The 26,887-nt window shown below is 51.7% G+C and overlaps 2 protein-coding genes across 7 annotated transcripts; one reads left to right on the top strand and one right to left on the bottom strand.

Annotated features, from left to right (window-relative positions):
- Positions 1-1,291: 1,291 nt before the first annotated feature.
- zfta (zinc finger translocation associated) lies at positions 1,292-6,871 on the top strand. 4 transcript variants are annotated; one of them, XM_066718933.1, is made up of 6 exons: positions 1,292-1,513; positions 1,769-1,915; positions 2,908-3,519; positions 3,710-4,120; positions 4,566-4,976; positions 5,622-6,871. In XM_066718933.1, exons 1-6 carry the CDS (start codon positions 1,489-1,491, stop codon positions 6,104-6,106), a joined length of 2,091 nt encoding a protein of 696 aa, XP_066575030.1. In that variant the 5' UTR covers positions 1,292-1,488; the 3' UTR covers positions 6,107-6,871. The 4 variants fall into 4 exon arrangements, with proteins under 4 accessions (XP_066575030.1, XP_066575032.1, XP_066575031.1 ...); XM_066718935.1 differs by having other exon boundaries at positions 1,292-1,546; XM_066718934.1 differs by having other exon boundaries at positions 1,293-1,478.
- Positions 6,872-8,193: 1,322 nt separating this feature from the next.
- On the bottom strand, positions 8,194-25,780 carry rtn3 (reticulon 3). Of its 3 annotated transcripts, XM_066718932.1 has the most exons (8): positions 25,363-25,780; positions 20,714-20,764; positions 11,752-11,959; positions 11,446-11,584; positions 11,290-11,359; positions 11,054-11,100; positions 10,608-10,666; positions 8,194-9,973 (listed from the first exon to the last, which is right to left on the bottom strand). In XM_066718932.1, exons 1-8 carry the CDS (start codon positions 25,472-25,474, stop codon positions 9,928-9,930), a joined length of 732 nt encoding a protein of 243 aa, XP_066575029.1. In that variant the 5' UTR covers positions 25,475-25,780; the 3' UTR covers positions 8,194-9,927. The 3 variants fall into 3 exon arrangements, with proteins under 3 accessions (XP_066575029.1, XP_066575028.1, XP_066575027.1); XM_066718931.1 differs by lacking the exon at positions 20,714-20,764 and having other exon boundaries at positions 25,363-25,724; XM_066718930.1 differs by lacking the exons at positions 20,714-20,764; positions 25,363-25,780 and adding an exon at positions 14,175-16,648.
- Positions 25,781-26,887: the final 1,107 nt, after the last annotated feature.

Raw genomic sequence — 26,887 nt, 5'->3', positions numbered from 1 at the left:
GTCTGATGAGTCTCGATTTCTGTTGACACATTCAGATGGTAGAGTCAGAATTTGGCGTAAACAGAATGAGAACATGGATCCATCATGCCTTGTTACCACTGTGCAGGCTGGTGGTGGTGGTGTAATGGTATGGGGGATGTTTTCTTGACACATTTAGGCCCCTTAGTGCCAATTGGGCATCGTTTAAATGCCACGGCCTACCTGAGCATTGTTTCTGACCATGTCCATCCCTTTATGATCACCATGTACCCATCCTCTGATGGCTACTTCCAGCAGGATAATGCACCATGTCACAAAGGTCGAATCATTTCAAACTGGTTTCTTGAACATGACAATGAGTTCACTGTACTAAACTGGCCCCCACAGTCACCAGATCTCAACCCAATAGAGCATCTTTGGGATGTGGTGGAACGGGAGCTTCGTGCCCTGGATGTGCATCCCACAAATCTCCATCAACTGCAAGATGCTATCCTATCAATATGGGCCAACGTTTCTAAAGAATGCTTTCAGCACCTTGTTGAATCAATGCCACGTAGAATTAAGGCAGTTCTGAAGGCGAAAGGGGGTCAAACACAGTATTAGTATGGGGTTCCTAATAATCCTTTAGGTGAGTGTAAATAGGAAATATATATTTATATCAAATTCCATATCGACACTCAGGGGTTTCCTATACAATATAGTTTTTATTTTTTAAATGCAATACCTGCAAGAATCCTGAACAATTACTAACAACACGGGCAGCAATCCTTCGGGGAGGGGGGGGTATTTTGTTAGGGGTGTCACACGTGGGTCTTCTTCTCAACAACAACAACAACAACAACAACAACAATAATAATAATAATAATAATAATAATAATAATAATAATAATAATAATAATGAACACTATTAACATTCCAGCGGTAATGCAAAAACAAACACCTTTTGTAATCACCTCCACCATCAATAATAATAATAATAATAATAATAATAATAATAATAATAATAATAATAGGTATATTATTAATAATAATAATAATTAATTAATTAATCATTAACAGTGAAGTGGAAATAAAACAAGCTAAATAAATAAATAACCACTAGCACTACTATTACGAATGGTACTACTACTACTACTACTACTACTACTACTACTACTACTACTACTTATAATAATAATAATAATAATAATAATAATAATAATAATAATAATAATAATAATAATAATAGAGACACGCACAATGTGCCGCGCTGTTATGTCCCTGTACTGTTAATAATTCACTTCACTTCCGTTTCTGGCGGTCCGGACGCTGTCCTTGTGTGAAAGGCGCTACTGTCTCTTTAAATTTACCCAGGAGCCCCTAAAGGAGCCCCAGGGGCCCCAAGCTAGGCTCCCCACCCAAAAGGCGAGCAGTGGCTTTTAAACCGAGCCAGCAAAGCGCGTTAGCACAGCGTCAACAGCCCAGGGTCGAGTCCCGCTGCTGCGTCCGGGGCCCGCACGGTACCAGCATATGTGCTCTGTGTGTTTAAAACAAAGTTAGTTGGCTCCTGTGCGGCGGAGGGCTGGGGGTGAGGAGCGGGGCAGCGGGGCAGCGGGGCAGCGGGGCAGGGGGGCGGGGGGCAGGGAGCCTCGCAGGCGGCTGTGGTCGCGTACTGTGTGTGCATCTGGGGGCTCGCTGGGCGCTGTTATGGGAGCCGCCGCCGAGGGAGAGCAAAGTCGGCGCAAAAGTGCTGCAAAGGCAGGGCGACCTGTCTGTGCGTGTGTGTGACTGTGCTCTCTCTCCCCCGCAGCCGCGGCGCTGGCGGTGCGGATCATGGCAGAGGAGGCGCCCAGGGAGAGCGGCGAGGAGGCCCCGCAGCACACGGCCGCGCTCCCCGCCATCACCGGCGAGCAGGAGGCGACGCTCGGGCGGAGTGATGCGGAGCTGGACTCGGGAGGTAAGAGAGCACGGTTTATTATTGTGTGGCTGTGCTTTTCACCTCTCTCTCTCTCCCACCCCCTCTCTATCGCCCCCTCACTTCTCTCTCTTTCTCATGTTAATGCGTGTGACGGTCAGTAGTATTCAGCAGCATGGCCTCCCTCCCTCTCTCTCTCCCTCTCTGTCTGTCTCTCTGTCTCCCACAAACAAAGACAAAAATCCCATGCTGGCCGCCAGCTGTGAAACGCGGCCGCCACCGAGCGGATGTCACCGGTACCGCAGAGCTCGCCGCCCCCCCATTCTCCTTCCCCTCCGTCCAATGGGCTTCGGCACATATTTAACCATTGAGTGGACGACGGGCACAGTGGTCCGAGTGCGGACCTACAGAGAGAGACGCATCCGATTATAGGGCTGCTATATTAACGCATTCACATGCAGGCAATACATTTAAAGTGATCTCCGGAAATAAGTATTGCCCTTGTCTGTGGCATAGCCTCATTTGTGTTGACCTACTTTAGCTACTGCATCACTAGTGCAGCACAGCAAGCAGCATATGCACAGGGGCCCAGACTGGAGCCAGCGCTGTGGGGACTATAGTATAGTATAGGGCCCAGACTGGAGCCAGCGCTGTGGGGACTATAGTATAGTATAGGGGCCAGACTGGAGCCAGCGCTGTGGGGACTATAGTATAGTATAGGGTCCAGACTGGAGCCAGCGCTGTGGGGACTATAGTATAGTATAGGGGCCAGACTGGAGCCAGCGCTGTGGGGACTATAGTATAGTATAGGGGCCCAGACTGGAGCCAGCGCTGTGGGGACTATAGTATAGTATAGGGGCCAGACTGGAGCCAGCGCTGTGGGGACTATAGTATAGTATAGGGGCCCAGACTGGAGCCAGCGCTGTGGGGACTATAGTATAGTATAGGGGCCCAGACTGTAGTCAGCGCTGTGGGCACTGTAGGGCAGTCATAGTTTCAGTCTCATGTTGAGTTTGTGCTCGTTTCCCTGGCAGGTGAGGATACGATGAATGGGTATAAGGAGGAGGAGGGGGAGGAAGAGGAGGAGGCAGCGGCAGCAGAGGGAGAGGGGGAGGAAGAGCGGGAGGTGGAGGTGGAGGGGCAGCGGCGGCGGGGGCAGCGGCAGCGGCGCCCCTCATACCGCATGGCAGGCACCAACTACTGGAGCGTCAGCACGGCCAGCCTGGACTCGCCCTACCTGCTGTCGCCCTCTGCCGGGCCCAGGCCGCACGGCGACCACCGGGAGGAGAGGGCCTCCAGGCCGGGCCGCAGCCGCATCCCGGGCCGGGACCACCGGCGCTACTACCACGAGTACTGGCGCACGGAATACCTGATGGACTTCGACCCCCAGCGGCACGGCATGGTGTGCATGGTGTGCGGCAGCTCGCTGGCCACCCTGAAGCTCAGCACCATCAAGCGCCACATCCGGCAGAAGCACCCGGACTCGCTGCTGTGGAGCCCGGCCGACAAGGAGGTGATCCGCTCGGGATGGGAGACGCACCTGTCGCTGGAGGGGGGCCGCCGCGGGACGGGGGGGAGCTGCTGCGGGGGCTCCAGGGCCTCCCAGGGCCGGGCCGAGGTGCTGGACTGCGCCCTGAGATCTGTGGGTGAGTGTCGCCAGGGTGTGGCTGGGGATATCATGCCACGCCCCTCTGATCTATCAAGTTGATTGATTGGGCTCGGAGTGTCTTGGTTTTCCCATTTTGGTCGAGTAGTGATTTGCTTTACTCTTTGTGTAAATGTAAACCGTTCCCAGTAATCCACCCACTTGACATTTCCATTCTCTCCTCCCCACAGGGAAGCCCAGCTCCGGTGGCTCCAAACGGCGGCGGCTGCAGTCGGACAGTGGGAGGGGGCAGGGCGGTGGCGACGGCAGCAGTAGCAGCAACAGCAGCGTCCCGGACACGTCCCCCCGCCCCCGTGGTCCCCTGCTGCAGGGCCCGGCCCCAACGGCGGCCGCCACCCGCACGCTGGAGCGCTACCTGAACGACTCGCTGCACGCCTGGTTCCGCCAGGAGTTCCTGATGGAATACGAGGCCGAGGAGGGCCGGCTCGTGTGCATGGTGTGCGGGAGCCAGCTGCCCTCGCTGCACCTGGACCACATCAAGAGCCACGTGCTGGACATCCACCCCAACTCCCTGATCTACAGCGCCGAGGAGAAGCACAGCATCCTGCAGACCTGGGCCCAGCGCAGCCGCGAGCGGGCCGGTACGCAGCAGCACGCACCGATAAAGAGCTCAATAAATAACATTTGCCCTCTTCCTCCTCCTGGCCCCAGGATGTCTCCCTTCTCCCTCTCTTTTTCAGTTTCTCATTCCTTCTGTCTCCTTTTCGCTCTCTCTCTCTCCTGGTTGGCTGTCTGTCTGGCGGTAGCTGTTGTTCCTGCAGGAAGTGTGTTCCTGTTTCTCTTTTGTCATTGCCAGATGAAACAGATCACACAGAGTCGTCACAATCTGAAACAAACTCCCCAGCGATGTGGTAGAAGCTGAAAACTTGGGAACAATTGAAAATAGACTGGATAGGATCCTTGGATCACTTAGTTATTAATGGACACCAAACGAACACGATGGGTCTAATGGCCTCCTCTCGTTTGTAAACTTTATGTTCTTAAATTAATATAAAACTCTCCTTTCCCCTCTCTCCCTCTGCCCAGACGCTGACGAGGGCCCTTTAGATAACGACATCGCCATCAAGTCCGAGCCTGATACAGACGGGGATGATGTGACGCCGCGCGTTTCCAAACTCTACCCCCACGAAACAGAGAATGGCGACTCAAGTTCCACCAAGCCCAGGAACCTCCTCCCTGGCAAGGGCACCCGCCGCAGCTACCCCGAGCGGTGGAGGCTGGACTACCTGGTGGCCTACGTCTTGGAGAGCCAGGGCTTCGTGTGCATGGTGTGCTGCCAACCTATGCCCGCCCCCAAAGTCAGCGCCTTCCGGAGGCACATCCGGGAGTGCCACCCTCAGAGCGCCGGCCTGGCGATGCCCGAGCGGGAGGCCCTGGCAGCTGCTTGGGGCAAGGAGGGGCAGGAGCTGCCGGGCGTGGGGGAGGCGACATCGGAAGGTAAACAGAGACAGAGCACTGGTGTCACCAGCTCAGACGAGCATTAAACCCGGGGAACCTGCAGAGATTAATGGTCTCCGGATCGGGAGGGTGTTTTGTTGGTCCTGGAGAGCCGCAGTGTCTTCTGGGATTGTTTCTGTCGGCTCATTTCGGGTTCATCTAGACGGCTGAAACCGCTAGAATTGAGACGTGCTTTGGACTTTTTGGGTCAGGTGGTGATAAAGCCTGCAGAGTTGGGAGGGGGGGTGTTGTTCCAGCCGACAATCAGTAATTGTAATGTATTGAATAATTACATTGATTTTTATTTTGTTTGTTAAATATTAAAATTTGAGTTTCTATATGAATTTTTAGTTTTTATGGTTTTTATTGTTCTGCTTATTAAAAACTTTGAGGATTCAAGTGCCCTCCTCCCCCTCACATTCCTTGTTATTGTGACAATTTTTCCCCAAGTGGAGATGCAGGTGGTCTAAGAGGCCTGATGGCTGAGAATGTGCCCTTGGTTTCAAACAAGACTGCCTCACTATGTCCACTCTCTCTTCTTCACTTTCTCCTGACTCTCCTATTCCCTCTCTTTCCCCTTTCTCTCCCTCCCCCCTTCCATCTCTCTCCCTCTGTCCCTCTGTCTGTCTCCCTCCTCCTTCACAGAGGCAGCCCACAAGATTGCCCCTGCGGGAGCTGCTGAGAGCAGCCAGCCCAGCTCCCCCGGGGAGCCAGAGGCGGAGGCGGAGCCAGAGGGGGAGGCGGGGGCCGAGCGTGGCGGGGCGCGGGCGGGAGGCTGCGTGGGCGGCGGGCCCCGGTTGGGGGGGGTGGCGGTACGTCACGGGCACTACCCGGGCAAGGACCAGCGGCGCAACTACCAGGTGCGGTGGCGCCTGGAGTTCCTGATGGACTACGACTGCCGGCGGCACGGGCTGCTGTGCATGGTGTGCGGCGCGGCGCTGGCCACCCTGAAGGTCAGCACCATCAAGCGGCACATCCAGCAGGTGCACCCCCACTCCCTGGACTTCGGGCCCGAGGAGCGGCAACAGGCCCTGCTGGCCTACAACCAGACCGCCCTGCACTTCGTCCACTCCGAGGACTGCTTCTCGGCCCTGGACCACCACGGACACCGCAGCCTGTTCCTGAGCTAGGCCCCGGAGAGGCGTAGTTGGGGGGGCACGTGCCACTCTTACCTGGCAACTCGCCACCCCCTCCCTAGATCCCTCTCTCCACACTGTCCCGATCCCGTGTCTGTGGCGTCCCTCAGTTGTTAATCGAGACTGCCCTCCACGTCCTCTAGCGCTGGCTGGCTGGCTGGCTGGCGGTTGTTTTTTAATCAGAGCAGTGTCCGAGTCCAGCTCTCACCGAGTTGTGCTGTGTGGATTTTGGGCTGGGGAGGGAGTGCGTGTGTGTGATCGAGTGAGTGGATTGGGTGGGTCAGTGAGTGAGTGAGCGCGTGTGTGTGAATGCTATTTTTAAACCGTGGGTTGCGTCACCCATGAACCTGAGGGAGATTTGGATCCAGGACAGTAAATGGGGATCCAAACAAAACATTCTCCTGAACTCTTAAACTAACTGCAGCCAGTCTGAATGGGATTCCCGCTCCGCCAGATGTGTCATTGCATCAGACACAGGAAGTGCGGACGGGCTGGCACAGCCACAGCACGCCCTGCCAGGCCTGAGGGGTGCAGACCTACACTCGTTTATAAACATCCGGAGCCCAGAGCATGCTGGGTAACGGTGGCATCTTCCTGCACTGAAACGGGTTTCCTCACAAGAAGCGGGAAGAGGAGCTGCCCTCAAGGACTGACACTGACGAGCCAGCAAGCTGCCGCACTTGATGTCCCCGATTTGTACCCATTGTCGAGTGTTTTTTAATCGGGAGTGAAAAATTAAATAAAACAAATTGTACAACGTCTGTGTGTTTTCTTCCAAGAGGGACCCATTGAAATAATAGAGAGAGAAAGAGAGCAACTATCTCAGCTGTACTAAAATTAAAGCACAAATTAAATGGAATGATTTCAGTTTTAAAATGAAGCAGCTGCTGGACGTGCAGGTTTCCTGTGCTCTTCACACCTTCATTCATGAAGAATCAGGCACTGGTATATGAAAGCTTTATCACACAGACACACCCCCTGGAATGAAAACTCCACCATAAGCACTTGTTTTGACATTTTATTAATATCACATTGACATCAGTATGTGAACTATGTTTTTTGTTATTTCCCCCCCCCCCCCACACACACACACACCCCAGCTGTCAAATATTAACTCAAGCCATAGCAAACACAAACTTTTTAAGCCTACACACATACACCTCTACCGTTACCAAAATAACAGAACACACGCAGAGGGAACGCTACACTTAATTCAGTTGTGTCCCCCCACCCCTCCCTGCACGCACAAAAAGGAAATCTGCAAAAGAAATGTAAACTAAGGCCTAGCGAAGAAAGGGACTGGCTTTATTTAATGCAGTCGCTTCACAAAACTCACGGTTAACAGAAAAGAAAAAAAAAAACGCATCCGATTCTTACATCAGTGGGTGTTTGCCATTGGGGGGGGGGCTATAATCCAGCTCCTGCGAAGGTTGTCCAACAATAAATTAAAAAGAAGCAAAGAGCAAGATCCTGATTTACCCGGTTGTGCTCCTATCCACCACCTTTCAGTTCCCAGATGGACACGGGTTGCTTCCTGTCCATTTTATTACCCCCCCTTCGCCGTTCTGGGATCCTAAAGCACAGTGACGCTGGGGACTCACTGGTATGTGTGTTTCAGGGTTTAAAAGCGAAATGGAGGATGTTAGCAACAACCACCACAACACGCATTAACCCAACCGAATAAGCATTTAAGAAAAAACAAAGCAAAAGGACGTTGCAGAGCAATCTACTTCAGGCGCGCCTTCATTACGCAGTGGCGGTCTCAGGGCGTCTGTCGCAGTGACCAGGGCTGGAGCCGTCGGCAAGAACAGGCGGTCCTCCCGGGCAAGTGGCAGAAATATAAAACACGAGGAATAAGTATAGAGGGATGGACCCCCCACCCAACAAAAAATGTTATCTTGATCTCAGACATCCAAGATCCACTACCCTCAGCAACGGCACTGAAGAGCATAGTAAATCTAACACGCCCACACACACACACACACACGACATCATAAAACTGCCAGGACACGCCCACACACGCTTCAACAGGCAAAACACACCCACTCCCCCCCCCCCATAAAACCAACACATTAACTATGTCTGTTTTCAAGATCGCAAACACCCAAAGGGCCAACTTGGGAGGAATGTTCTATTTAATATTAGACAACAACAACAACAACAGAAGTACAGCAGTTACAGACTTCATTTTTCTAGCAGGACTACATTTTTATTATTTTAGAAACCAAAATAACCCCCCACCCCTCAAAACATCCTTCTAAACGATCCTACAACACATTCTTGGAAAATATTTCCCCCCCGTTTGGAAAAAAAAAAAAACTAAAAATGAAAGGACGAAGGGGTGGTGGGAGGGGCGCGCAGTGGGGTTTCACTCGGATGCTTTGAGGCCTAGTAGCTCAAAAGTGAAGTGTGTCAGAGCAATGCTGGCTAGGTGTCGCTGCTTCCAACTTTCCTGAATGCATCAACGTCCTCTACACACACACAGATGAGACCGAGGACAGTGTAGACCCCACCCTCCATCCACATAACCACATCCCCAACTTCTCTGGATAAGCAGATCATTTCCCACAACCCCCCGCTGCCCTTCATCTGGCTAGCCTCCACTGAATGAGAATGGGGTTCAAATCTATGGCGTCTCAGAGCCGATGCCGTTGCCCGTGTCAGGCCTGGGCACGATTTACTTATTTTCCTTTTTACCAAGGCTCCGTTACAGTGCCAAAACAAAAGCCTGTTGCATACCGAAGCAAGGGATCGTGGGTAGAGGAGCAGCCAAGGGGGTTAAAAACCGGAAATCTGACCAGCCATCTTTCTAGTTTGATCCAAAAACTTAAGCGACTGTAAATGGGAGAAAGGAGGGGCAGAATCTCGGTCTTCACTCAGAAAAGCACGTTAAAAAGTAACAATCTACCTATATATACACATTTATAATAAAAAAAAAAAAAAAAAAAAGCATTGAAACAAACAGGATGAATACGACCCACGTAATCACTACCAGATTAATAGACATTCAGTGCCATTGCAGATTTAGAAAGAAAAATAAAATAATGCATCCTGTGACGATGAGATGTATAAAAGAAAATCATCCGGCATCACCGTTGGGTTTGCAGCGCACTGACCCAGAATGCCTGCTGCTGCGGTTCCAGTCACGACAAAAGAGCTGAGGTTTACAGATGCGCTGGAGAGAAAAGTAGTTTATTTTTTGAATACTTCGATGTACCGCTTCCTAACCACAAACAAAAAAACTGCCCGACTAGCAAATAAACCCAAAAAAACCACAACAAAAAAGCGACACTAGGAGCCGAAGAAACGGCAGACACTTAAATTAACTGTAAATACACCAACAAATAAAAAAAAAAAAAAAAAGGATTTGTTTACAAAGTCAGAAAACAAAATACTATATATATATATTTTTTTTAAATTATTTTCTGTTACAAACTTTTGCTTGTCTTGCGAGAGACTATCGACAACAACCGCCCGTCCAGAACGACCGCTCAGATCCCGGATACAATACAGAAGATGCAAAACAAAAGAAAAGCAGGTCATAACATCTCTCGCCTTCTCTCTCTCTTTTTGCTTTTGAAGGACAAACAAGTGTGTCTTATCAGGTTTATTGTACTTTCACTGTCGAAAAAAACAAAAAACAAACACACATGGGTTTAGGGGCTCAAGCTGACGCGAGCAGATCCCCCGCCATGACGTCTAGTTACGCAGGTTACATTGAGTATTTAAGTAGCTTTTAATAGTCGGCTTCAGTGCAGATGTGGGATTGTTTCTTGGGGGACGGGGGGGGGGTACAGTGGGGGAGTTAGGTGATATTATTCTGCCTTGCGTTTCACTGCGCCAGGGATCTTCTCCTGAACCCTGTGGAGAGAAGAAAAAAAAAAAAAAAAAAAAAGTTACTTTAATACATTAAATGCTCTGGGACTCCAGACTGAGGCCAGCGCTGTGGGGACTATAGTATAGTATAGGGTCCAGACTGGAGCCAGCGCTGTGGGGACTATAGTATAGTATAAGGGCCAGACTGGAGCCAGCGCTGTGAGGACTATAGTATAGTATAGGGTCCAGACTGGAGCCAGCGCTGTGGGGACTATAGTATAGTATAGGCGCCAGACTGGAGCCAGCGCTGTGGGGACTATAGTATAGTATAGGGACCAGACTGGAGCCAGCGCTGCAGGGACTATAGTATAGTATAGGGTCCAGACTGGAGCCAGCGCTGTGGGGACTATAGTATAGTATAAGGGCCAGACTGGAGCCAGCGCTGCGGGGACTATAGTATAGTATAGGGGCCAGACTGGAGCCAGCGCTGTGGGGACTATAGTATAGTATAGGGGCCCAGACTGGAGCCAGCGCTGTGGGGACTATAGTATAGTATATGGGCCAGACTGGAGCCAGCGCTGTGGGGACTGTACTATAGTATAGGGGCCAGACTGGAGCCAGCGCTGTGGGGACTATAGTATAGTATAGGGGCCAGACTGGAGTTTCCCCATTCACTTACTTTGACACTGCATTTTTCACATGACCGCGTACGAGGCCCACATAGTGATCGATCTGGGTCTAGAGAGAGAGAGAGAGAGAGAGAGAGGGTTTGTAAATGCTTGACAGCTGTACTGTTTGTGACATTCCTCTAATCCAGTTCAACAAGACTTGGTGTTTGTGGCCTCTAGCGGCCCTGGTTAGCATTGCACCCATGTTTAGTTCCATTGATTCTTCACTTTTTGCTGTACTCAGTAGATGTTTATACTGTGCATCTTCCATAAATATATACATTAACCCTGTCTAGAAATATTTGTAATCTTATTTTTTTTCCACAGTACACCTTTTAAATATGAAAATATACACCTCTTCACACAAAAATAATTTCTGTTTGGCACCTCAGGGCCACCGTAGGTGAGCAAGCACGTTTTCAGAGTAGGTCACTGGCAGTAGATGTCACATCCTTACCTTGTATTTCTCGTAGACCACCGGCAGGCTGAACATTAGGATGTCGGCTGTGGGAGAGAGAATGAGCATGAGCGATCCTGGCTCTGCGGTTACCCCCTCCCCCAGGAAATAATATTTTGTGTCGGGCAAATACACAGGCCTTGAATGCACGTGTGTACTGGCACCGCTACTGACTAACTGGAGACCCGTGCAGAATAGTGGGTTGCCGGGCCCTGTGGTTCTGGAGAAGGTCTTACCCATGATCAGCAGGGTGATTCCGTTGAAGACCGCACCCACGTAGGTCATCAGCCACATCAGGACCGCCAGCTGCCAACGACACAGAGTCAGCGCACTGTCTTTTTCCAGTGTGTTAAATTCTCTCCCCTCCCTGTCTCTCACACACACCCTCTCACCTTGAGAGAGTCCACCAGGTCCTCCACCAGGAAGAGGCGGCTCATCTGTTTCAGGACACAGTTGACGTGAGACAGGGTGACGTCCACATGGCGCCGGAAGGATTCTGGGGAAATGCTGACTTCGCTCTCCATGTAGGCCCTGGGGGAGGGAGGGAGAGAGAGAGAGCGAAGCTAACTGATCTGCAACTGGGCGATTCAGTGATTCACACCCTCAATCAGATCTGGACTTCACATGGCACCCTTCCTAAAGGAATGTCCCCCGAGCCAGGCCTCCCACTCCCCCCTGCCCACGGCCCGGCCCCTCACTTGAAGGGGTGTCCCTCACTGGACTTCTGCACGGCCTGGATGACAGACTTGTAGATGCGGAAGGAGATGGTGACACACAGGAGGGCGAGCAGCAGGTAGGAGGCCACGCTGATGACACTGAAGGCGGCCAGGGAGAGCAGCAGTAGCAGTGACACCCCGAACACCACGCCCGACTTCTTGGGGTCACGCCAGTACACTAGGTCCCGCACTGAGACAGAGAGAGAGGGGAAGAGAGAGACAGACAAAAGCCAAAAATATATTAACATTGTAGAGAGAGGCAGGCATTTCGCCAGGGCTGGTGACAGTTGGCACGCCCCTTTTCTGGTAGTGTGTGTGTATGGGGGGAAGGCACGTACAGGGGGCGAGGGAAAGAAAGAAATTCTGGGCCACAGACTAAAAAGTTATTCACCGAGGGCTCCAGTAGAGAGCAGTGAAAAGAAAGCGCTCGTTCGCATATTGTTTACAGTTTATTTGCTTATCAAATAAAATCATAACCTAGAAAAGTACTCCTCAGAACAGAACAATGACAACAATGTCTTCCATGATCAGAAGCCGCCCCCCTCAGCCCAGCAAGACCCTTGTTCCTCCTACCAGCTTCTCACACAGAGGCCCTCAGAGTGCACAGTGCGCATCTGTGTCTGCAGGCGGAGGAGGGGCCCTGGGCCGGTGGCCAGCAGACACACATGAAGCAGTGAAACATACCTCCTACGTGCCCCCACCCCCCGCCTCCGGTCCACAGATACCTCTAACGTTCTCTCCATGCCAAGGCAAACTGCTGCAGAGTCACTGACTGGACTGGACTGGACTGAACTTAACTGCACTGGACTGCTGCAGAGTCCAGTCCAGTCAGAGTACACTGACTCGGACACTATGTACAGAAATTTAAACGGGCACACAAAAATCACGTTGAATCAACGGTTACAGCCCCCCCGCCTCAAATCTTGGCTGCAATCAGACAGGGAGTAAACAGGTCTGGGCTCTGCAGTCCGGTCGATCTCTGAGTGTCGGGTTTCTGCCTGTGAGCAACTTTTAGCAGAGAGAGGGAAGATGAAGAGGAGAGAGAGCCGAGAGGGAAGAGTGATATAAAGAGGGAAGCAAGACTGAGAGGAGAAAAAGTAGTAGCACTGACAAATGTCCTTCACGACAACCTATGGTGCCCCTGCCTCCCACCCCTCTAAGAAGCCCTCCCGTCACACAGAGTAGGCCGAGGTCAAACTGCCGTCGACCATCTCACTTTGGGCTAAACGGTTTGGCCGATGTAGAGCACCTGCCGTGTCAGGATACCACTCCAGCACCGAGGGCGGGGCCCAGCCTAGTGGGCCTCAAACCCCCTGCCCAGGGAGTCTGAGGCATCTAAATTTAAATAAAAATAAATAAATCAAGCAACCCCCAAACCAGAAAGAAGAATTAATGATCTAGTGTTTCAATTACACCAGAATCACAATAAGTGAAATAGATAAATAAACAAAACCAATATACTTCCAGCATGACCTGTTGGTGATTTATATATATTAACTTCCTGAAGTGCTTGTACAGTCATGAGAGGCCATTGTGCACAGGCAGCGGTCAAATGTGTACCAACCCCCCAAAACCCCCTTTTGATTTCCATAGCGGCGTAAATGAGTGCACACGAGACAGACAGGTGTGGGGCAACAGCTCCCAGCGTACAGGACTTCCCAGACTGGAATCCCCGGTCAGTTGTGGACCGGGCGGCGAAAGACAGAGGGGGAGAAAAGTTCTATTTAAAAAAAAAAAAAAAAAAAGCATTAAATCAAAAAACGGAAAAATGTGAAATAAAAACAAAAAAAAAAACCTTTACAATAAGATGAACTCCTGACCATTAGACAAAACCAAAAACTCGATCCCCTAAAGCAGAATTGTAATTATTTTTGTGCTCGTCAAAGCTGCCTGGCAGTCCCCGCTCACGGCACCATCCCCGTGCTCCCCAGTCACATGCTCCCTGCAGGGAAACACCACCACCACTTAACATTAAAGCAAGATTTTAAAAACAGGAAGAGACTTTGATTATGCTAGCTGGATGGATAAAAAACAAGAACAGGGACACAATAAAAACACAAATGACCCACTCTTTGGGAGGATTATAGTACTGCAACTAAATAAACCCCCCCGCAAAGATGGTGTCTAGAACGGCGGCTTTGTCCCTCAATAACATGGCGGCCCCCACAGCAGGCGGACCGACAAGGGGCACAGTGGAGGGCGATTCAGACACTTTGCCCCACGTGCCACAGCGCCGTTTTGGGTTTTCCAAAACAACTGGAATACGGTACCCGGGAGTCACCCTGGGAAGTCTTGTAAGCTGGGGACTGTTGCATCCCGCACCGGGGTACAGGGGAGGGGCGAGACGCGGCTTTTGGGGTTAGAGGGTTAGAAGGGCCGAAGCACAGGGAAGAAGAGCACGTTACCTGGCGTATGGGTTAGTAAGGCCACCACGACATGCCCTGCAAGCGGGGCCGGCTCCCGCTCCCCCTCGGCAGCCCTCTCCACCTCTCCGGATGGGGGGGTCCTGGGGAGGGGCTTTTCTGAGGCGGGGGGTGGGGCAACAGACTGTGGATCAGTCTCAGCTAGGGCTGGGGGGGGCACTTTTTCAGGCTCCTCCATCTTTGGGGATAGTATCTCTCCCACCCTCTCATCCTCCTTCCTCTTCTCCTCCCTCTCATCTTCCTCCAGACTGTCGCCCAGCTCCTTTAGGGCGCAGATGGTGAGGCGCTCCTGCTCCAGGTCTAGGACCGTGGTGGGGGGTGGGGCCGAGGTGGGGGCCTTTGGCTTAGCGGGGAGGTCCTCGGGCCCCTCGTCCTGGCGTGACTTCAGGCACTCCCTCATGAAGTCCACGAAGCTGTCCGTGGCTGCTGACACCGAACACTCGGGCTCCACACTCTCTGGGTCACTCACGGTCTCAGGGGAATCCTGCCCCGGCTGCGGCTTCACCTCGACCACAGCTGGCACCCTGCCTCGGCCATCCCCTGAGCCGGCGTCTCCCTGGGGCTTCTCTGCGGTGGCAGCCTGGAGGGCGATGTCCTCTTTCTGCTCCGCCGGTGACGTATCTTTGGTGGGGGCGACAGGAGGAGGATGAAGGTCTTGGAGGTATGAGAACGGATCGGGGGGGAAAGCCCGGGGTGATGGCTGGCCCCCGACAGGCTTTGGAGCCGCCTGCTGAGCTTCAGCTACGGGGCCCGGCCCCTCCACTTCCTTCTCCTCCCAGTCGGCACTGGCTGCCCCCGCAGGTCTGCCCCCCAAGACGGTTCCCGTTTCAGGGAGTGGTTCGAAACTGGTGTAGGTGGGCAAGGTCGAGTCCGGCTTCTGCAGGTCGGGCCCCCCGTCTGCAGGGCTCGGGGCTGAGGGAGCCCGGGAGTCCTGTGCCACTTCTTGCTCGTCCCCACCTGCCTGGAGCAGCTCGGTTAAGGGCTTCCCCATCGTGGGCGGTGATTGGGGGGTTGCCTCCTTCACATCAAAGGGGTCTGGTAGGGAGGGTCGTGCAGATGTGTTCTGGGTAGCGTCCAAAGACTCAGGGGTGGGTTTCTCCGGCGGAGTTTCCGCTGTGCTCGGCAGCGGTTGCTGGGGAGGCAGTGCTGGGCTGCAGTCAGCTGGGAAAGGTCTGGGTTCCTCCTGCGGTTGCTGGGTTTTAGGCTCAGCAGTAGACGGACGACCTGGCTCAGTCTTTTGAGCCCCTGAAGCGATGCAAGCAGTGGGAGGGGGGGAATCTTTTGGCATGAGCGGGGGAGCTTGCTCCGGGAGCTTGGGCTCAACTGGGTGGGCAGCGGAGGCTTTGTCAGCCAGGGACTCAGACATCACCGGCTCTGGTTTGGCGACCGGGCTCTCTCGGGTCTCTTTCACAGGGTCCTTGACCACCTCGTAGTCTCCCTCCTCCTCTTCCTCGCTGATGACTTGCTCACCCGTTTCGATTACATTGATGACGGGCACAAGTATCAACTTATCGAGCTTCATTCTCCCTGGGGGGGCAGGGCCATACGACGGAGGTGGGGCTGGCCCCGGCAAGGCGGCGGGGTCCTCGATCACGGTGTCATCCGACTCCCCGGAGCTGTCTGCGTCCGCCGTCTCTGCTGGCTCGGGGTCCGCGCCCCAGAGGAGGGCAGCATCCTGGGGGGCTGCTGGCACCGGGCGTGGGGGCACTGAAGGTGGAGGGGAAGGGGCAGGGACCGGAGAGGAGGTGGGAGGCTTCGTCGCAGAGGGCGGACCTTGGATGTCTTCCTGCGGTTTCTCTGGTTTGTCCCACATGTAGGCGGTGGGCAAGAAGCGGAGGTCGAACCCTGCCTCTTCGTCTTCACTGGCTTGCTTCTTCTGCTCCACGGTCTGGCTGTCAGATTTGGCCGGAAGGGCACCGATTCCAGTTGATGCCTGTGGCTCCACCAGGGGTTCGGGGATGGCTGGCTCATGAGTCTGCACCGGTTCGGCACCGGCAGCTGCAGAGAGCTCTGGCTGCAAGCCACTTCTGGTTTGGATCTCGGGGGTGGGCGGTAGGTGGGCGCGCATCCAGTCGGCGGTGTCCTCAAACTCAGAGCCAAAGCGGTCGCCCCGAGCCCTAGCATCACCCAGGACCTCGAACGGTGACTCGGGGGAATCCTGGTCGGGCGAGGCCTCGCTCGGTGCGGTGGTGAAGGCCGGGGGAGGTGGGGGAGCATCCACAGGGGACCTCTCGTAGTGCCGCTCCTTGAAGAGAAGGAATCCCCCGTCGTCCCAGGAGCCTGCACGCCCCCCCGGCCGCTCCTGCTCGCTTATGGCTTGTGTAAAGTCGGGAGGACTGGCGGCCCCTCGGATTTCCATTTTCCGGTCTTGCTCCAGGACTTCCGTGCCCCTGCCCAGGTCCTCTGTGCCCGGCGGGTCAGCCTGCTGGCCTACGAAAGCCAGGGGGGTGAAGGAGCCAGGCTGGGAGAGGAAGCGCAGGGAGGTGGCGGCCACCACGCCCTCCTTGGGCCCCTCGGAGCCCTGCGCCCTCCACCTGTCCGGGTCTGTTCATCCAAGGAAGGAGGGAGGGGAGGGGAGGGGAATGGAGGAGGAGTAGGAGGAGGGGAGATAAACGTACACTCACTCCCATGCACACACTAACACGCAGGTGGCCCCCACTCGAAGCTCCGGAGTAGAGGTGGTGTTTTCCAGGGTTTTGGGATCAACCCAGGCAGTAGAAATTGGCATACAAGAGGAGAGGAAGGGGGCTTGAAATTTTTAAGATAGTACTTTGTTGTGACCTTTGACCTCACAGTTTCAGTGTGCTGTGTGGGACTGAAAGCCACCCGAGGTACCAAAGCACGTCCTCACAAATCCGTGACTGGACATTTTTGGGATCTGGGATAGCATGCGACAAGGAGCTCCAATCCCCCCCCACCCCCAAAAATAACAATTCCACATACCATAGTAGGTGTGCTGCTACAGGCCTTCCGGTAGCGTGCCTGTCATTGTCTTGGGGCACACCCTGCCAAAAAATGTGCCAAATCGTTCGCTTTAAAAAGGTGTTCTCTGTCACAGTATGTCCCTTAAGGGGTTTTATGTCCAAGACGCCCAGACAGCTGCAGGAGAAACGTCTCATCAAGCCCGGATCAAAGCGCACCGTTGCCCGAGTTTTTCCACGGCCCGTCTGGAGGAAGTCGTCTCTCCCAGCAGCTGTGCGAGAAGTCGGTCTGTACAGACTTGGGGTGGCCAGACAACCGAAAGTGCAGTCCAGGGCACGCTACCCAAATAGTTGTGGCAGAGAAACGGGTATGGGTATGGCCTCGCAACCGCTGTGATCCACGTGTTCACAGCGGAAGGTGCCAGATCACAGCGGCACACCTAAACTGTTAGGTTGGCCAACAGAATATATAACCCCCGCCAAAGAAAAATGTGTGAACAAATTGGCTTCTCGGTGGAGGATTTGGCACAAGGCGACAGTAAAAATAATGAATTAATACCTGGTTGGATTGGAGGCAGAAAGCAGCTCTGGAGCTTAGAGTGGGACCTGCACCTGCTGCACAACTGGTTAATCAGGTTAGTAGAGCATGCGGTCTTTACACCAAACATGAACCCAACCCCCCCTTCATTGCAGCTCAAGCAGACATGCATGGGATGAGAAGCAGTTGGGCTGAAGGGTGGAGGAGCAGGGGGGCGGGTGGCATGGAGGTGCGGACCTCCACTGAGTGATCGCAGAGGCTGCTTTCGAAGTGATTCATTCACTGAGAATAAATGAAAATGAAAGACAGGAAGGTAAAAGATTGGTAACAAATCCAGAGCGTGGGGGGGAGGACAGCTGCAGAGAGTAGAACACAGGCCTGGGTGACATTCGGGCAGACTCTCAACACTTTAGTTCCTTTGAAGGCATTCGCATCAGGGAATGATCTGATTTAGAGGATCTCCCCCAAGGGAATATCCCCGTCAAGACTATTTCCTTTAAAACAAACACCAATCATAAAAAATCATTGTGGTCTCACTTAAATAGTTTTTTTTCCCTCCTCTGATCGAGACAAAGGCTGAGACGACCTTCCCGAGACGTAACCGGACCGCCTGATTCGGGGCACCTGCTCAATCACACACTAAACAGGAGGGACAGGAGACCTGGCTTCGCCTGTTGATACTGATGCGACTCAAGCTCCCACAACATAATACAGAGCCACGCGCACAGACACAGACACAGTCAGAGGAGGCACCTTTAGGAGAGCCTCTAGCCATCACAGTCCGAATCGCTGACAAATGTGTGGCCCTAGCCCACCCACCAGTCCCCAGTCTCATCTTACCCCGTTGGACACGATTGATGCACCATTTCCATCGGTTCTCAGCAGGGTTTTTTGGTTTATGCAGGCATTTATGTTCACATTGCAAGATGTAATGCACAGACAAAACTTTTCCAGCAGAGTTAAAATACTGCCAACAAGATAACTAACCCTATGTGGACAAATAAAGTAGCCAAATTAGATTAATAATATTCATCATAATGTTTTTGTGAGTCCTAAACAACGATAGTGTTCGGAGAGTAGGATACCTCTTATTATGATGTTGATTATTATGCAAATTTAAATGGTTTGAATAAAACCCATCTACACGCAGTCAGGTCATGCAAACGTGACATTCTGTACACACACAGTGTGAAAACGCAGTGTATTGGACTGTCAGAAAGCAGCATCATATGGAATGGTCAGGAATCACTTTTTTTCTCTCGCACTGTACAGTAGTTTTTTTTTTTTTTTTTTTTTTTTTAACTCCAATAATTTTAAAGGTCTAAACACAATATTAGAGTTTACATCTAGCAACACTGCCAAGCAGGTCAGCCAAGACCGTCTGTACTGCTGCTGCTCAGAGCCCCACTGCCATCTCTCCCTACCGTCTTCCCCCGATTCCTGACTTGAGCCTTGCCTGACCCTCGACAACAGCCGTTCCCACCCCAGCCCCCGTGGTCCCACACAACCACGTAGTTACCGTCCTAGCTTGAATTGCACAGGTCAGAAATCAGACAGATTCTCAGTCATTGTAAACAGTTGGGAAATTCCAAGCGAGAAATAATCGGACGCTTGGACTCTCCCACTTGTAAATTAAAGTCAGTCTCAGCCAATTATGAGCTCAATTAAGGTTACAAATCGAGAGCTCAAACTAGCAGTGGGGCCACAGGCACAGGACTGGGAACCACTGACTCACCCCCACACGTTGGCAGGATGCACCCCAAGACATCAGACTCCACCCACCATCTGTGCTCTCCTCTACAGACTCCCCTACATAGGCCGAGCAGTGGAGCGCTCTCTCTCCACATCTCTCCCTCCTTTGGGAGCTGTAACCGGTTATCACCAGCACAGCGCTAATTGCCCAGTGCAGGGGAGGAGGAGAGCAGATTGCTAAATCCCTACCTTACATTTAATTTACTGCTCGCTACCCAGAACGGGCTGCTGGGCAAATTCGGGTTTCCCCCCCCAACCCCCTGTGGCTACAAGATGGCATACTCCTACATCTTAAATCTTTGTTTTGTTGAAGGACTCGAGACAAGAAAATGGTGGAATAAATAAATAAAAAAAAAACGGGTGTCCAAGTGGTGCAGGATGATAAATCAGAAAAAATAAATGATAGTGGAGAAATAAAATGGTAAATGATACATAAGAGAAATATAGGCTATAAATATATATATATTATTGCTACAGCAGGAAGAGGGTAACATGCAAAGCCAAGCTAGCAGGTAACAAGGGCACCAGCAGCCAGCATTTTGCCAGAAAAGCAAGACAGAGAAGAGGGAGAGGGGAGAGAGAAAGACACAGGTGGGAGTGGACTCTGAGCTCGAGTGCTTTTCAGAACCGGGCTGCAAAGGATGCCAGGGAATGGGCCCAAACAGCCCCTGCAGTAACGAACCCTGGTTGTCTTTGGGGTTTTATTTTTAACAGGATGCGTCATCGCCCCCCCGCACTAAAACTACACTGCCCATGTGTGTTCTGACCTTCAGGAGAACCGGAAACATGAGCCGCTTGCGACTGTGACTCGGCTGCACAGAGGACAGGCAGGCCTCACTCACTTCAACCCATCTGCCAAAATCTGCGAAATTTTGCCAATTTGGCTTTGTCCATTATTTACTGGGGTGGGGGGGGGGTGGACTCTGGACACAAACTGTCTTCCCGTGTCTGATCCAGTAAATCAACAAAAAATCTAATCCATCAAACAATAAACTGGCGTTTGGGGCCACCACCAGCCAGGGACAGATGCCTAATCAGAAGGACTGTGGAATGTGTGTGTGTGTGGGGGGGTTATTTAGTAGGACATTTAAGGTGTTAGGGGAGAGGTTGGGCACCAAAATGTTGGATTGTGGTTCTTTTGCAGCCCAGCCCCACTCCAAAAATCAGAGTCCCGGTAACAGCAAGGAGCCACATAGGGGTTCAATGTGTATAGCAGCAGCAGCAGCAGCAGCAGCAAGTTAGCAGCAAGAGGGAAAGAGAGAGAGAGGGAGATAGATAGAGAGAGCAGCATAAGAGAACCAGACACTTGCCTTGAGGAGACTGAATGAGAGATACAGGCGGAGGAGAGGAAAGAAAGGAATCTGGAAAAATAAAAAAGGATAGAAGAATAAGATCTTACGGCAAAACCACACACAGACTCCTCAACTCCTGCCCCCCCACCCCTACTACCCCAACCCAGGCAAAATAAAGCTACACTGCTCAACTCCCCCGGTCAGTGGAACTCACCCATCTCTCACAGCTTCTCAAACACACGCCATAAGTCAACTGGCTTTTCCCAGGGGGTCACACTTACAGTACTGCACCACTGGTGACCCCAGCCACACACACACACACTCGCACTTTCAAGATGTCCGCTCCAATCAGTGCAGTGTGAGGTGGACATCCCTGGCAGGCTGCTACAAAAACAAGCGCTTTGCCCTACAGTGATCTCATATGCACCATCCCCTCCTCCTCCTCCTCCTCCTCCCCTAACCCCCTCCCCCTCTTCCCACTGCTCCAACGAGTGGCGACATCTTGAAATTGCACCAGACCAGAGAACTCTAAAGCAACATCAATACGAATGGCAACTGGGAGCAAAAAAACAATGATAAGGGAACAGTGTCAGCAGGGCAAAGGTTCACAATCAATCAAAACAGAAATAAAACAATTTTTTATATTTGCAATCATGAATATTTAGAAACTGTGACACACCGGATCTACAGAAAATATCACAGGCAGTGTGTACCTATATTTTACTTAAAATATAAAATTATACAATATTAAAAACAGATTTTAAAATCGTCATGAATGCTTGGAATTGAGGGCAACCCTGGTTTTAACCGGGGGGGGCCTTCCTTGCATCTCTGCGCATCTACCTTTGATTCCCAGGCAGAAACGAAAACGAGAATAGTGACTCAAAAGCTCATTAAAGGATTAGGGATCACCCACATTCCTCCTCCGACTCCACCGGTCTGGCAAAGACTGAGCAAGCCATGCCCGGTGCCGCCCCGAGAAATTCTTGAGTGAGAGTTTCCATTCACAGACAGTCACTCCCTGGGCCGGCTTATCAGGGGCGTTTCCTGCTACTCCGGTGATGGCATTTTGACATTGACGTCGTCGCAGTGTTTTAGTCGCTGGCACAAATGGAAACCATCAGCATGTGCACAGTACAGACGAGGCACACAGTCCTAGATGGCCAACGCCGGCCAGGCAGCCACCGGTGCTCAAGTATGCCTCTCGCTTCAAACCGCCAGCCGTTAACACTGAAGACAGCCGAGAAACTGGAGGGGGTTCGAAGACTATTAATCAGACCACTTCAGGGACTTTCAAATCAAAAATAAATGCAATTACCCAGTATTATATAATGCATTTATCTTCGAAATCTAATATTATAATTTTTCTTAGCAGACTGCCTTATCCGGGGCGACTGACAATTACTACACTATATTACTATTTGTACATCCAATTACCTATTTATACAGCTACGTTTTACTGGATCAATCTAAGTACAGTGCCTTGCTCAAGGGTGCAACATCAGTGTCCCCCACCTGGGATTGAACCCACAACCCTCCACGCCAGAGTCCAGAACGGTTCTGGAATGCTTCAATTTCAGCCACAGAAACCAGCCACTGGACATGTCTCGCTTCCCCGGTTTGGAGGACTTGCGCATTGACAACAAGTGCCAACACTTTTTTTTTTTTTTTTTTTGTCAAATGCTTTGGGATGTTCAGACACTAAAAGGTGCTATACAAAGACTATTATCATAATTAGGAACATCATAAACAGGAATTAACAAGGCTGGAACAAGAATGGAAGAGACTAAACAAGTTTAAATATTGGGGTAAAGGAAACTGACAGGGACGGATGCTTCTCAGACACAGAAGTGAAGACGGAGGGCAGGGAGCTGTGTTTGACCACTGTCCAACCAAAGACAGGACCTGCAGGGTATTAGATGACCTGCCTTGACCACCGTCCAAGCGTTCAGGTGGCGGCAGCCCTGCCAGCGGAGATGGGGTGATGAGACTGACACAGTGTGCCAAGTTGCTGCTGCAGCCTGATCTTGTGACACAGGAAGGGGGAGGGGGGGGTGAATGGAGAGAACTGGAGCATTCAGAGCAGGGATGGTCCAAAAGAAAATGTGAAAGATGTAAAAAATAAAAATAAAAAATATTCCAACCGAGCTCTTGATTACTTAACTGAACCCTTAAATTTATGCAATTGTGTAACTGATAAAAAGTTGGGTCCTTAATAAGATAATTTCCTTATACAAATTATATACTTAAAACCCCTACTGATCAAAATAATTAAAAGGCTCCGATTTAGAAAATGATTAGTTCAACCAGGCTGGTAATGCCATCTGCCATCGGGCTAAAGGGCTCAAGATGGCAGGTGCTTCTCTGCTTGGATCTACTGCCAGTCCGCCAACCCTGTTCCAACACCATAACTGCCCACCTCGACCCCATACAACCTCCAACTACAGCCATGCTTTACCCTCATACAACCTCCGAAAGGAGCCCCCCCAGAGACTACCAGCTTCCCGTCATTGTGCTCCCTGCCTACAGCGCTCTGTCCAGTGTGAGGAGTCTCAATGTGAACTCCATCATTCCAGTACAACATTTCTAATTTCGATATAGATCCCTCCATGCGCAAGACAGATGTTGGGGTTTGTACATGTACATGTTGGGGGGGGGGGATTCATTGCATATAAATCAACGTTGAAAGAACTTCTCCATGGCAAGCCCAAATAACAAGTAGAGACCTTAAAATTGCATTTCAAGATATCTGAAACACATCAAGATCTCAAAATAACTTCCAGACTATTAGCAGAGATCACTTCCCCATTGAGGAGTTCTCTTACTCAGAGGTAAATCCATGAGTCAGCAGGAAGTAATCATCTCCGGCAACATACAGGAAGCTATTTGGAGATCTCTCAATACATGAAATGAATGATCTTGAACTGCCTTGCAGATATCTTATTTCTAAAGCATCTAAAGATGCTGGAATAATCTAGAGATCTCTCCCAGAGTTCAACTGGCATGCCATAGTCCTCAGTCCAGCCTTGCAGAGCTCGGCCTGCTGCGAAACCTGATCATTCGCTCGGCTTTCCCTCGTCAAGATCTCCTCTGCTGCATTAGTGCCCTACTTTAAACATGCCAGCAGAGATTCAGATGTCCTTCTGAGTTCAGGGACACGAGGTTATGTAATGCAATGCATTGATCTTACATATAATATATTTAAAGCTATCGTGCATTAGTGTTCAGTGTAGCCCTTTCATGTTAACAAACCATGCACAAGTCACATTAAATGTGACACTGCATTTACAAAGTGATTGTATTTTTCTAGGACTAAAGTCTTGGCACCCTGGCATTATTTTAAATGGCAAGGGAGGAAGAGATCGTTGATATTATGCACAGTCTCAGTTCATATGTGGGTACAGGACTTCTCTTATAAAGCGGCATGGATATATGATTATTATAGACAGAATGAACGACCAGTGAAATCTGTATATTGCGTACGTCTACTTTAGGTGCGGAGAGAGAGAGATAGAGACAGAGAGAAACAATACGAACAAAAAAGCCTCCATACCCATTGACTGCAAGTTTGCGGCCACCCTGAAATGACCGAAATGATGTAACGGGGCTCCAGCTCGCTTAGTATGGGCTCATTACGCAAGTATGAAGCGATTTTTAATAAAACTGGCATTACTGCTTTCATCATCACCATGAAGGACGAGCAGCAGCGCCGGAGAGCCATGGCGCCGAGATGAAGTGCGCCTTTTAGAGACCCTCCCTGCGCCCGTGTTGGCCAGTAACAGCCCCTCCGCAGTGCAGACGCCGCAGCGGGCTGGGAGCCATTTCATCAGCGGGCAAACTGCGGCCCTATTGCACAGCACGGGAAAAACACATCTAGATCCACCGCAGCTCCACAAATCACAGCATTTGCTCCGATGACACAACAATGGGAAGCGGGCGGTTTACGATCTCGCCCTGGTGTGGGGCCGTGACAGCCTACTGTCGGGTACGACCTGACAAGAATACCATTATTACTACCCCCACCCCCCACGTTATTCACACAGCCCCGGGCAGGGGTTACCCGTTAGGACCTCGTTAATTGGGGCGCAATTACCCGAGGGGCTGTGCGCCGCCCAGTTCTCACGCTCCATCCCCGGCGCTGTTTGCGTCAATAACAGCTTTGCACACTTCACTTAATCACGCAACACAACCGCTACCCACAATTAAGAAAAGGATCGAGATATTGGGGAGTGGGGGGGGGGGTTGTTTTTCCTGCAATCGCCGACCCTCCAAAGAGAAGAAAAACACAAACTTTGCCCGACTTTGACCACACAAAAACAGGTCAGATTGCGCCTGTGACCTCGAATCGACGCCAACACTCATCCCTAAGCTCAATTAACGGGTATAAACAAGACACCTAACATGGCATCTATTCTGTATGGGAACAATATATGAGAGAGAGAGAGAGAGAGAGAGAGAGAGAGAGAGAGAGAGAGAGAGAGAGAGAATACCCCCACGCACCCCGCACTACACCCGTCTCGCACAATGTACACCGCGATCAACAACCGTCCGGCGCGGCGCCTGGGCTCTCCCCGCCAGGGTGTCGCTGTGCGGGGGGCGGGGGGCTGCGCTGTCGTCGGTCTTTTCTGGCTGTAATCCGACGGGGCAGCGGCCGGACACTCTCTTACCCGCGGACTTGGATTCTGCGGCCGGGGAAGCGGCGCTCTGGCCGGGGGAGGGGACGTCGCCGAACCCGTGCGAAGACGAGATGAGCGAGGACTGGGTCGCTGGATCTGCCATCTTCCCGCACCGTGTGAGCTCCGACTCTCCGGCGTGCAGCCTGGCGGGCGTCAGCGTATCCCTTTCGCAAATACAAAGTGCACCGCGTTGCGCTCTGCGGCGGCGGCGGCTTTCTCGCTTCTTCTGCTCGGCGTGTGAGCCGCTGCGGCGTCGGTGCCAGGCGGGGAGCGGCGCTTTGCTACGCGGCGTCTGAACAAGATGGGGGTTTGCGTCGCTCTGCTCTGCCGGGGAGGGAGAGAGGGACGGGCGTGACGTCAGAGGCCCCCTCCGGCTCGCCGTATCAGGCCGGGCGCCGCTCTCGCGTATTTAAAGGCGCAGGTGTGTCTGCACGGCGTTATGCGACACCCGAAAACTTTCCACTTCGAGGTGGGAGGGAAGGAGGCGGTGATGGATGCGATCCGCGCATGCAAAAAAACAAAAAATGCATCATGTTTTAGTATACGCGGTGTGGGTTTGCACCATCATTAGCGGCGGTTACGTAACGTACCTATGACACACCATATAGATGACATTAGGTGATGTTACATGGTGTTTTACAGGACAGGGGGGTGACTCCATAAAGAAGGGGAGACTTTGACGCAATTCGTTCACACGGTTGTTTATTATTGCACAGCTGACCATGTGCTTTATCTAGCACTGCCACATGGCCCAGAGCTACAGATGCGGCAGCGTGAGGAGATGACAGTGCAACATTACACAATACACTTGCACGGCGAGCAAAACACAGAAGAAATGCAGAACAGATGCTGATGCTGCGCCCTGCAGTGAGCGTGTGACGACTTCAGCAGCCTGTCGTATTATTAAGCACTGCGTTGCTATTCTAGTGGACTGCAGTGGGCTCAGGGACAAGGCAGGGAAAGACTTGGGAGGTGCGCTGCTGAACTGGTCCCCACCCTGCCGGGATGCTGATAACGGTTTGTCGTTAGGGCAAGGCAGAGAGATGATAGGGACCCTGCAGGTGCATCCGGGAAAGATGGCGTCTTCCCTGGCGACCTGTACGTGTCTCCGGGAGGCTGCGGCATGCGGTGGAGCAGGAGTCCAGCATGCACGACCTTTTTGCGGTGTCCTTGAGCATATGTCTCACCCACTCGCCCTGTCAATCACACAGGCATGGAGAGACAACGCTACACTGCCGCCCTCTAGTGCTTTGTGTAGTAATGTGAAATGCCTCCTGTCTTTGAATGGGTCCCGCATCCTCACCCCGCACACACAACCACTCTTACTTTTATTATATGTATTTAGATTTGTACCTCTTCCATTTCATGATTTCTATTGCACACAGCACAACGACACATGGACATCTTGTATGTAAAAAAACATAAAGCTGAACCCACGCACTTATGCATATGCTCCCAAAAAAGGTTTATTACAGCAGAGACGCATCAATCTTATACTTCAAAATACATCCAGATA

The sequence above is a fragment of the Amia ocellicauda genome, chromosome 12 (assembly GCF_036373705.1).
Source record: "Amia ocellicauda isolate fAmiCal2 chromosome 12, fAmiCal2.hap1, whole genome shotgun sequence".
In the NCBI taxonomy this organism is placed as follows: domain Eukaryota; kingdom Metazoa; phylum Chordata; class Actinopteri; order Amiiformes; family Amiidae; genus Amia; species Amia ocellicauda.
This window is presented reverse-complemented; position numbering and strand designations above follow the sequence as displayed.